The following is a 12,818-nucleotide window of genomic DNA, read 5'->3' on the forward strand; positions in this document are numbered from 1 at the left end:
CAAAAAAGCAGAGAAACCCTTCCCTGCTTCACTATTTTATAGCAGTATATTAAGCTCTACGCCCCTTCCAGTTATGTCCTGGACATCAGGATGCAGTTCAGTTTGCACCCCAAATTAAGCAGAGCTGCTGTCTAGTGCCACATGCAGCACACATTGAAAAGGTGGGACTCCTGACCAAGCAGGGGACTCCAGTGTTCTCTCAGAGCCTCTCAACTCATCAGTGGTGTCTGAAGCAGTAGTAGTCTCATTCTGTTATATTAGTAGCACAAGGTTCAATCATGGTCTTTCAAAATGAGAAGCCATATGCCAAACATGCTAGTAGCTGCTCTTGATGAAATTATGTAAAATTATATTTCACACACTTTGAACATATTTCTGTATTCCTTCAGAAGCCCTCTACAAACAAAACTAGGGGAAACGTCTCTAGATGCCATTTAGTTATGATGAGTATATAGGGTAAAGTTCATAACCAATTAGCTACAAGATTTCACTAAAGAGATTACAAATCAATAGGAAAACTACAGGCATCTCTTTAGCTCCTAAAAAGCCCATGCCTCTGTAATTACCATTGTGTGATACAACACAGGATACTATATTCAGGAGGATTCAGCAATGTGTAGATATTCTGTGTATATATAATATAAATACACACATATTCTAAACCAGAATAACATATGGTTAACTTCTATTAAAATATCAAGGCAGATGTAAAAACCAAACTTTCCAAAATGCTGTCCTCAAAAAAAAAATGTTCTAAATTATAAAATATATTTAGGCCGAGCACAGTGGCCCACACCTGTAATCCCAGCACTTTGGGAGGCTGAGGTGGGCAGATCATTTGACATCAGGAGTTCCAGACCAGTCTGGCCAACATGGTGGAGCCCCGTATCTACTAAAAATACAAAAATTAGCCAGGCATGGTGGTGGGCACCTGTCATCCCAGCTACTCGGGAGGCTGAGGCAGGAGGATCACCTGAGCCAGGGAGGCGGAGCTTGCAGTGAGCCGAGATTGTGCCACTGCACTCCAGCCTGGTCGACAGAGCAAGACTCCGTCTCAAAAAATAAATAAATAAAATAAAATATATGTTATTTTTAAATGTGAGATAACCTCAGCCACAGGGTGAACAGATTGCAGTTTAGAATTTTATCCAAGAACATTTTGACAAGTAGTGGCTTTCCAAAGTGACATGTGTCTAATTGAATAAACAAAGTGATTTGTAGTCACGACAAGGTGGATGAGCTATAGAAAGACATGAGGGAGAAGACGGAAACGTAGATGCTGACAGTTACTCCTGCAGGCACCCTGAAACATGGAAATAAATATTCTAATGTTCATCTTTCTGTTCTGTCATCATAGAGAAGAAGCATGAAGGGCCAGTCGTTCAAAGTAATGACTGAATAAATCAGATGTCGTAGAGCGGTAGTCTGCCTTGTAGGATTCTTCTGATGAAAATTACACAACTGGCTCTTATAGGAAATTATAGCTCCATGATTATCAACTAACGTAATCACAGAAAGAAGAATCTTAGATATCATTAATGCATTCTTTGAATATTCAAGGCAAAATGCATTTCACCTCTTGTTGTGATCTAGCCTTATTTAGCTTATTTTTCTTAAATTTGAATAAACCTGTTTTATTTTCCCTGATTTCTTTATGTAAATTTGCTATGATTATTACATCACCCAAATAGCAAAGCATTAAAAAAGTAATCACAGAATGCACCTAAAATGTGCTGAGCTATAAGGAGAACATAATTATTCTAATTTCTTCTTCACTTTAAAATTATCCCAAAGTGGGGGGAAAAGCACTTTCTCAAGTTTCCTGATTGTGCTTCCGTGGGATTATTCTTTTAACAGTGTATCTGCTAAGAAGTAGAGTCGTTATCTCTGAGAACTGCTTTGGAACATAGAACATTCAATAAATATAATATATGCCTCTCTAAAGTAAAAGCAGCAGGTGGTATATACAGATGAGAACACATTGAGAAGTGTCATAAAATATGCATGGACCAATAGCAGCTAACTACCCCGTGTGCATCACACCAAACTGGAGCCATTGATCTGTATATATCAGTGGCAAAAGGAATAAAATTAGAATCTCCACTCAAATCTAATTTCTAACTATGAAAATATTTAACATTCATTTGGAATCTTTTCTCCGATTTTCACTGAAGACCATAAAGGAGCAGACTGGCATTTTTGTCTAGATAAAATTATTGACACTTCCATGCCTGAAAGCAGAATTCACTTTAAATAATACATTGGCCTTCCACAACAGTTTTGTTATGTTTGACATTTTGAATAACTGCATGTATATGCGTTCTCCTATCAGATGAGAGTGTACGCAGGAATAGTCTTTGACAGCATAGGTAGAGTTAAAATAAGCTTTGGAGTTTGATATTTTCTACCTTTGTTTTCCATAAAGTTTGTTAACTTTAAAGAAAATTATAAATTCAAAAGAAATTTATATTCCTGGTGCACATTTTTATTAATTGAATATTTTCAGTATTGATTAACGTTAGGCAAACTTGTTATTCCCTAAAGAATATTATGTAGAGCCTGTTTTCAAACCTAGTTGCACGTTAAGATCATCTGGAGAGTTTTTCTAAATTTCAGGGCTAAGGCTGTACCTCAGACAAATTAAACCACCGTCTCTCTGGGTGAGAAGCAGGCATTAATACTTTTTGGCAGCTCCCCAGGCCATTTCAGTGTACAGCCATGACTGGTCATCGCTGAGGTTGAGAATTGGGGTTTTAATTCTTCTTAGTCTTTTGTTCCTTTCACCAGACATGACTTCAGTTCACAGTAGACAGCACTTTTTGTGTATATCCTACGTACTTTATCATGTAATATTTTACACTAGGTCGTTGAATACAGTTCTTTCCAATGGAGCTTCAAGTAAGAATGTCTTACTCCAGACCTAACAGGCATTGAATTATAGTTAAAACAATCATGAACATGTTTGCTTTTCACCTTTACACTTTTTCATCATAAGAAAAAAACGCACTTTATTTCTTCTAGGTATACTGTACAAGGGAAATGGGGAAAACCAGTTTATCTCCCAGCAGCCTCCAGTTGTGAGTAGTATCATGGGCAATGGGCGAAGACGCAGCATTTCCTGCCCCAGTTGCAATGGTCAAGCTGATGGTAACAAGCTACTGGCCCCAGTGGCGCTAGCTTGTGGGATCGATGGCAGTCTGTATGTAGGCGACTTCAACTATGTGCGGCGGATCTTCCCTTCTGGAAATGTAACAAGTGTCTTAGAACTAAGGTATGTCTTTCCTAAATGTGGGCTTTTAACCCAAGCTCAACCTGCCTTTTAAAAAAATGTTGAGTCTGATGTACTAATTTATTCATATAAAAATTACCATCCCAAGGTTTACAGTTTCCCCCAGAAAGAAGCCAGATTCTTGCTTACAGTTAAAAGCACAGCACATATATGTTGTCCCATAAGTGTATGAAAGAGCATAAAGTCACCCAGTATATCAAATATCTTACGGATTTCAGTGAATTTTCTGTGCTCTAAAATGATAGAGCTATGATTCCTAAATCTCTTTTGTTTGCTTTAGAATAACCCTGTGACACAGGCGTAGCTCTTTTATTTCAGTGGTTGAAATTAAGGCATAAAATGTTTTCCTGTGATTTCAGGACCTGATATTAAATGAACTAAGGCTATGACTTTTAACTAGAATATGGGGTCCTCAGGTTGGGTTAATCCATTAGCCATAATGACAGTAGGAAAAGTAACATGTTGTCTTTGCTTTGTTCGTTTAAGTGTGATTTTCAAATCAGCCTATTCTGTACGTTAGTTGGTGAGCCCTAGACTACAGAATTCATTTCCAGTATCATTTCTGCCAAGTTGGCAATTTTCCATACAAATAATTAAATCCCAGAATTCAACTCATTATATTTTAGAAGCCTTTTCTAACTGTGCTTTCTTTTTTTTACCTGTTTTTACCTGCTTCCACCAAGAAATAAAGATTTTAGACATAGGTAAGCATCATACCTTAAGGTTATTGTGTATTTTCAAATATCCTTTTTACGTTGCAATGTGACCCTCTAAAATTGTTTTCTAAGAATATTTCATCATGAGAGAGGAAACAGTATCACAGATCATCAAAGGAATTAAAAGTGCTTAATTGGACAATTATTATACAGTATATTGCAAGTTATTTACGTGGTATTATTTGAGAAATTTTTTTCAGTTGGTTCACAAAATAAATTTCATTACAAAAAAGTATAAGGAGTATCTCTGTATAACAAAAATGATTCCCAAGCATTAATTACTGACCGACACAATCTAAGCCATGTTGAACAGAATGAAACCTGAAGCACAGTAGGAAGGTTTGAGAAGGCCTGCATTGTTCCATGAATACCCAGGACAGGCTGTGTTTTATTGGAGACTCTTTAAGAAAAAGAATCTAGGCCGGGCGCGGTGGCTCAAGCCTGTAATCCCAGCACTTTGGGAGGCCGAGACGGGCGGATCACGAGGTCAGGAGATCGAGACCATCCTGGCTAATACGGTGAAACCCCGTCTCTACTAAAAAATACAAAAAACTAGCCGGGCGAGGTGGTGGGCGCCTGTAGCCCCAGCTACTGGGGAGGCTGAGGCAGGAGAATGGCGGGAACCCGGGAGGCGGAGCTTGCAGTGAGCTGAGATCCGGCCACTGCACTCCAGCCTGGGGGACAGAGCGAGACTCCGTCTCAAAAAAAAAAAAAAAGAAAGAAAAAGAATCTAGAAATATTTTACCTTGGCAAGTTTTTTAAAACGTACAATTATGTGAACATGTGGCTTGGCAGAGTGAGAGACCCCAAAGCTGAAGCTTAATTATTAGCTTCCTGGTAAATTCCTCTTTGCCCATAGTTTATATTTTCCTAAGTTGGAAGAATTACTAGATTTAAGAAGTAATGTTTTCATTGCCATTATTATGGAGGAAATGACTTTCTTCAAAGTGAAGGACAAATATAGTTGAAGCAAATCTATAGACTCAGAAGTGTTTCATGTTCCACTTTCTGTGTACACGTAGCTGCAGAAGATACAATAAAGACTTGTATGGACACATTGGATTGAAAAACTTTGCGAAGGATAGAAAAAAAAAGGCGGGGAAAACCAATGTTTTAAAGTAAAGCTAGCAAAAAGCTAGACAGGTTAGAAATGCTAGATCTACTTTGGTCATTAAAATAGCTAATGAAGTGATATCAGATGGAAACAATCATATTTTATGTGAGGTCTTTTAGATGAATTAGTCAACAAAACCCCTTTAACCTGTTGTGTAGTGATTGACAACTAGCAAATAAAAACCAAAGTTCCCCAGCACTTTGGGAGGCCGAGACGGGCGGATCACGAGGTCAGGAGATCGAGATCATCCCGGCTAACACGGTGAAACCCCGTCTCTACTAAAAAATACAAAAATCTAGCCGGGCGAGGTGGCGGGCGCCTGTAGTCCCAGCTACTCGGGAGGCTGAGGCAGGAGAATGGCGTAAACCCGGGAGGCGGAGCTTGCAGTGAGCTGAGATCCGGCCACAGCACTCCAGCCTGGGCGACAGAGCGAGACTCTGTCTCAAAAAAAAAAAAAAAAAAAAAAAACCAAAGTTCTACTGAAAGGTGGATAGCTGTTGCATATCAGGGTGGCCAGACGTGGTCCCGTCATCTTTTCCTGAGATCCCCTATTGATCTTATACTCGCACTAATAGCTCAGTCACATGCTAAAATCAACACTTCATCTCTCCAGAATACTGAGCATGCAAAGCTCTGCTATCAGAAACCATAGTAGAATATCAAAAATTTTCTTGTCTTGTTTTCTTGGTAGCTGTGTAGAAAAGAGGGAAGACAGACAGGTTGCACACCAACTAAATGTGAAAATGCTGGAGGCAATACAGAAAAAACTATCCAAGCAGCTACCTTTCAACAAGCAAGCCTATTCCATGCCAGGCATGGTGCCAGATATTTTATATCTGTTATTGCAGATCCACACAGCAGTCCTTCAGGGGTATAGGTGACATAGTAAAGGCTCCAGGAGGTTACATATCTTCCCCAAAATACATGCCTAAGAAATGGGTAGCGGACAGTGAAACCACTCTAAAACTATGTTCTTTCCACGGCACCACACAGCCAGTTTTTCTGTGTCCCAATGCCTAAGTTTCTAGGGGCTCATTCCCTGGGTATGCAAAAAGTGAGACTTATTTCACAATCATTTTACCTGTTACTTAAAGCCGTAATCTCTCCCTCTGAGAAAAAAAATCTATGAGGTTAGAGTTACATCTTTATTTAAACAGTAGGAATTCATTTTGTACTAACTTCTGGTGTTTGGCAGTGATACTATTGTAATCCCTCTCTCATGATCCTCCATAACCCTTCTCCTCTGTCCATCATCCTAACTACATTTGAGCTTCTGCATATCCTTTATGTGCCATGCATGCAGAGTACACTTTGTGGGTTTTATATGGATATTTAATTGTATGAAATAAATCATGTTAACTGATCACTTACCGCACGTTAGGCACTTTGAAAAATAATAATATAAGACAAAGTACCTATTCTCAGAACTCACCATCAAGCGAGGGAGACAAGGTATATACGTGACAAATTAAATAACGTTTTCAGTATCGTTCTTTGACACTTAATCATACCCGTGGTCCATGGTTTCAAATGTGAGAATAGTTCTGTGAAGGAAGAGATTACTGGGAGATGACAGTATGGTAAGGAAACATTTTCTGGAAGGGCTGATATTTGAGCTAGGTCTAAAAATGAAGTCTGCTGAAACAGAACAGGGAGAAGAAAAGAGGGCAGTCATGAGGAAATAGAGAAAGCAAGTAAAGTTACTGGGGACAGGGGGAGAGCTGAGCAAGACATGTTCTGAGAGTAATCAGACCCACCTGAATGGAGCAGGGGGTTCATGGTGGTAATCATGAGAGATACAGGCACAAAGGCAGGGGAGGGTCAGATTGCCTGGGGCGTTGAGTGCTCTAAGGAATTATTGTGTCCTGTAGGATACCTGAGACAGTGGAGACCATTTTAGCATCCTGAACAAGTGGCATACACAAAGTGGCATACTGAAAGGAAGAATAATTTGGTGTCAGAGTTCAAAATGACTCAAGATGAGATCAATTAGAAAGCTGTTGCACCTTGAGATGCTAGATAACCTAAAACAGGATGGTTAGCAGTGAAGGAAGCCAAGCGATAAAGGAAAGGAGAGAACGGAGAGTCTTTGTTGAAGTGATAAGAAAGAGGAAGGTCTTTGAGCCCAAATCATCAAACATGATCATGTCATTGATAAAATAGGGATTCCATTTGTTTAGTAGGTAATAAAATTGACCTAGCAAAGTCAACATATTTTAGTTCATTGGAACTTCTTCTTTTAGCTTAAAAAATTAAAGTTCTTTTCAGATGCTTCTTCCTGTGTGCCTGCCTGTCGTCATCTTCCCTTTCCTGGTTAATAAGATCCTTCCTGGTATGCTTCTTATCCTCGCTTTCTTGGGCAGCGTAAGAGTCATGAGAGGCTTAGGAACAGGTCATAGGAAGAAAAAGAAATTGAAAAGTGTGTCTAAATCTACAAAAGGAATGGTATTGCCAGTTGTTAATAATTAAAATATAAAAATGCACACTTTTATCCTCTTGTATATTTCATATACTATAAACAGTCTCATTAATTGGACTAATGGGGGCATAATAAAACTATTCAATAAAAATTAATATAAAAACACATCTTCTTATTTTAAAATTCAGAGTATTCTGTTATATCAAACTAATAAGCACCACCAGGATATTACATGAAATAAAAATTCTTAGCTATACTTTAATGAATAGATATAAATATTACTGATCAACATATTAAATTTTTTACATAAATAGAAGCAGCTACAATGCTTTAAAAATGTGTTTCTTTTAGATATACCAAACATTTCCTTCTCTGATGTTTATAGTACTAGTTTGCTAACTAACCCGTTTAATATGTAGTAAATTTTATGTCATCCTTGTTCTAATTCTCACACGTTCCAAAATTTTAAAATTACATTAATTAATACCAGCCAAAGGGCACTTAAACATGTAGAACTAAAAATCAACTTTGTGAATTTTATATTGCCAATTAAAGGATCAAAGAAAGTGTCAATCATAAGTCTGTGAATTTGAAGCCATTAAAGTTTAGATACCAAATTATAAAAATTTTATTCAGCACTCCTTCTTGACTTAATATTTAAAAATCCAGCAGGCACGGAAATATCACACCCCCAGTCCCTGCTTGCAATATTCTAAACAGTCTTTTGGTTACCATAAAAGAAGTCTTTTTACTTTTCTGTATAAATATAGTTTTTTATGCTTCTTCAAATGTCTTGTGTTCTAAGGACTGTGGCACAGTTTCCAACTCAAAAGATAGAAGTGCTGATAATGTCTGTTCTCTGGCTTGTTCTCTGTGAATATTTCTCTAGTCTAAGAAGGTTGAATTATGACAAAATAAATGAGCAAATCCAGCCTGCACTTACCACTGGATCTGTGTCTAATTGAATGAGACTGTAGAGAAGATGTCTTGATAATTGTGATGATCTAGGCAATTCAGGATGAGTTAAGAATCAAGGTGTAATACACTAAAGGTTCTTAACTTGATCTCAGTTTCCTTGGTTTTGCTATTAGTCAAAATTGTAATATTTCAAACCTTTCTGAAATAGCAAAATCTCAATCAATCACATAAGGATGCTGCTGTGCTTCTGCTAAGCAGAGATTTCCCAAAAGCAAGCATTTGGAAAATCCCCATGCTCCAGCTGTTGGCTGCAGCCTGTTTCGGTCATGGTAGCCTCACGTTTTCACACTAGATAGATCAGTGACCTAAAAATTCACCACTCATCGTACCCACACACCCGCCTCTTGAGTGCTTTGGGTTTTCAGAACGTTGGACAGCAAGCACTAGCTCACCCTGTCAACTCTCTGTGCTGAAATGAGGTGACCTTGAATCCCAGTCCCATGGCCTATGATTCAGAGCTTCACTGCCACCAGTCCGTCAACTAGAAATATCCAGACTCACTTTTTTTCCTTTCAGTACTTCCATGCTGATCCCTCTTTTCATTTCGGAGAGACCAGCATCTAACAACCAGCTCTAATTTACCATGCGCGCCTGCGCTGCTGGGAACTTGTCAACGTCTCATTTCCTCCCATCCTGTGCAGAATATTTCCAGAGGCTCATTCTCTTCTCTAGGGCCACATAGACTCCCTCACATTTGTTCTTCTGAACAACAGAGTCGCATCCAAAAGCGCAGCTTTCGTTTGTCAGACATTCTTAAAGCCATTGACATCTGTTGCTTGATGGAGAAATGTCTATATCTTCTAGGGAGGAGATGCTTCAGGACAGGAAATAAGCAAATATAAGCACCACTTTGGGCATTCTCTTATTACTTCCCCATTAGAATAAAACTGATGACAATAAAGGCAAGCTTATGACTTGAATGTCCATTCGTTTTTGCACCAAGAAAACTCATGTCCCATAGCTAAGAGGATGCCACCACCATTGAAGCTGCCACCTCAAAAATCGGTTTGTTTTTTCCCAAAATGAAGGCATCCTGAGGAAGTGTGTATGGCTCATTTACCGTGGATGAATCATCACTGTTCATCATTACTCTCTAAACAATTTAAAGTAGGTATTTTAAGAGAAGTCTTCATTACTTTAATAGTTTAGGATATTATAAACTGCTGTTAATAACAGCAGAAGTAAGAAAACAAATTTAAATCTAGCCAAGTTTAGGTTTAACAAATTTAAACCTAAACCAAGTTTAAACCCAATTTTTTTTCTTTTAACGTTTTCAGAAACAACTCGTACTTTGGTTAACTGTTGTATTCCTACACTTTCTAAGGTTATAAGGCAAAAGACACTGCACTGTAAGAAGCGACGGGGCAAAGGCGAGTATAAGGACGGTTAATTCTTAGTGAGTATGTAGTATGCGCTAGGCCCTGTTCTAAGGATCTTACATATATTAGTTCATGTAATCCTCCCAGCATCCTATGAACTATGTATTATTATCACCACCTTTATAGGTAAGGAACCTGAGGCACAGATAAGTTAGGCAACTTGCCCAGATCATACATTTAGTGTTAGTGATGAAGTTAGGCTTTAAACCCAGTCTCTCTGGTACAGAGTTCATACTCAAAGATGCACACTGATAAGAAAAAAAATACGTGTGTATGTATACACATGAGTATATGCATACCATGTACACAGCTGTTCACAGTTAACTGTATAGTCAAGGAGGTAGGAAAGACTAAAGGAACCTCTCCAATGTCATGTCTTTCAAAGCAGACTTAGTTTGGTGGAGTTGCAACTCTGTCACCAATTATGTACACCTGAAAGACCAGCTCTGGCAACATTAGACTGTTTATAGAAAGGAAAAAAAAAAAAAAACCTCTGTAAAATTGCTCTGAATGTTATATTGATACGTAACTCTTCACTTCTTACAAAGTAATAAACTACCACATTAAGGGATGCAATATGTGTTGCTGCATTTAAAATTTTAGGCATCAACTTAGGAAAATGATATAATAACACTTAGCATAGCAAGTTGATCATTTGGCACAACCCAGTTGTTCTGAAATGTTCTTCTTGCATAATGACTTGCATCTTTCTGAGTTCTTCATCTTACTTTTTACCATTTCACACACATTTACACACTCAAGACCTCTTGCTCTAGTCTGTCTTTTGTCACTCAAAGATATGAAAGGCTGGAAAGGAGATCCCAGAGCTGAAGGTAGTCAAGCCTTTGTATGTCTTTGTGTTTCTCTGTATACTGACATCACAGCCAAAGAGCTCTTCAGCGCTCCACAAGGCCTCGACGGTCTCCATGTGTGATCTCCTGTCCTCCTGTAACAACATGAGAAACACTTCAACAATTTTAAGAGTAGAATCTCTTACAGGAATGATAAAGTACATCTATTCAGCACTTAGAAGGAAAATCGTTAAGTAGTGAAAATATTTTATTAGAAGCCAACTTCATTAGTAATGAGGAGACTACTGCATCACTATTAGAATAAAAATATTCATATGGGTAGATTTCTTCTAAATATTTTAGATGTTCACAAATAAAATAAATGGAAGCAAGCATATAACTCTGTGTGTGTGGGGTGTGTGTGTGTGTGTGTGTGTGTCTGGCTGCATGTGGAAAGAGGGAGAGAGAGAATGAGCATTAATTAGTATAACTAAGTTCGTCATCAGAAGATCAATGGAGTTTGATAGATTCCCATCATGTTGACATCTTGGTTGGGACACCAAATCATTTAAATTATTTTTCCGATTTTTTTCAGAAAGCAATCTTTGCACGTGTACAAGATTACATTAATTTTAAGAATGTGGCATTGAGTGTTTGTAAGGCTATTAGCTTTTTAATTCCAATGATACGTCATAATGTGTCCCCTCCTTGATAGTCTTGGGCTTACCATGTTTTACAAGTAATGGGACATAAAATGTTTTACATTTGCATTTCTTTATATTTATAAAATTGAGGCACTACATTTTGTATGTCACTAAATTCATAGGCAGGTTTCAGAGCAGCTCAGTATATGAACTTTAGAAAGAAAACTGAAGGATCCAGCATCCTAGCTCACTGCCACAGGCCACCAGATGAGACTCCCCTGTACACTTGAATGACCTCATGTTAACGTTTAACCCCATAGGACAAACACTGGCACTTCTCTGGATTATGATAGAGCAACCGAGACAGACAAAGTGCCCATTTCTTCAAGGGGAGGGTGTTTAGTTTGAAAGGATAATACCCTATGGCGAGGTATGAGTGGAATCAGTAGCATATTGTACTTATAGGAAAATTTGATGGAGACATCCTTCGCCTGGAATAAACTTTATGTCCCTCATTCAGGGGCATTTTTTAATGGCTTCGCATTGAGCAAAAAAGATTTAGAGAATTTTTTTCTTTGTTTTAGGCTAGACACATGGTGCCTTTTAAAGGTAGTATTTTTAAGATGACTGTTAGTAAATTGTTGAATCCTCAGCATCAGGCAAGGAAGACAAACGGTAATATCAGAGAAACCCTACCTGTGAGCACATTCTTTTAAGTCATTATTAAATAGACAGTACTATTCATGTCTCACCTTTGATCATGGATTCTAGACTAGAATCAGTGTCTCATGATCTGTTTTATTTTGCTTTTAATTTCCCTCTGTGTATTAGGAGTAACTCCCTTTGATGTTTATGTATGATCCTTTTCACAGCAGCAACCCAGCTCATAGATACTACCTTGCAACGGATCCAGTCACAGGAGATTTGTACGTTTCTGACACAAACACCCGCAGAATTTATCGCCCAAAGTCACTTACAGGGGCAAAAGACTTGACTAAAAATGCAGAAGTCATCGCAGGAACCGGGGAGCAGTGCCTTCCGTTTGACGAGGCGAGATGTGGCGATGGAGGGAAGGCTGTGGAAGCCACACTCATGAGTCCCAAAGGTACTGGCAGTTGGCGATTTGAGGATTTCTTTTTATTTGAAAAAAAAAAAAAGGTAGAAAATCCATTTAGTGCCTTCTCATGTTTAATGCTGAGTCTAACTTTTTACCTTTGACAGTGTTCTGAAAAGCTGTTTCACATCTAGGGGTTTTAAAAGCCATGTAGCATGAAACTGCTAGAATCCTAACTTGGTTTTACAGTAAATATTAGGTTCTTGGCATTCTTTATTATCATACCATTTTTTCAGCTCTTCAAAGAATGGAGCAACTACTCTATATAATTCAGGTCACATCCTGTTAAACTTCAAGGAAGTATCCAAATTCTTTCATAGTCCTGGAATTTCTTTGTCGTGAATGAGTCCCAGGCTTCTTGAAAAACCATCACT

General features: G+C 38.2%; 1 protein-coding gene across 1 annotated transcript in view; it reads left to right on the plus strand.

The window, feature by feature from the left end:
• The window catches only part of TENM3 (teneurin transmembrane protein 3), a 117,574-nt gene that overhangs the window by 61,200 nt on the left and 43,556 nt on the right, over positions 1–12,818 (plus strand). Inside the window, exons 9-11 of the mRNA XM_033215751.1 lie at positions 3,022–3,271; positions 3,973–3,993; positions 12,203–12,435. Coding sequence (XP_033071642.1) covers positions 3,022–3,271; positions 3,973–3,993; positions 12,203–12,435 — 504 coding nt within the window. The remainder of the gene's footprint in view (positions 1–3,021; positions 3,272–3,972; positions 3,994–12,202; positions 12,436–12,818) is intronic.

The sequence above is a fragment of the Trachypithecus francoisi genome, unplaced genomic scaffold, assembly GCF_009764315.1.
Source record: "Trachypithecus francoisi isolate TF-2019V2 unplaced genomic scaffold, Tfra_2.0 Lachesis_group1, whole genome shotgun sequence".
NCBI lineage: Eukaryota > Metazoa > Chordata > Mammalia > Primates > Cercopithecidae > Trachypithecus > Trachypithecus francoisi.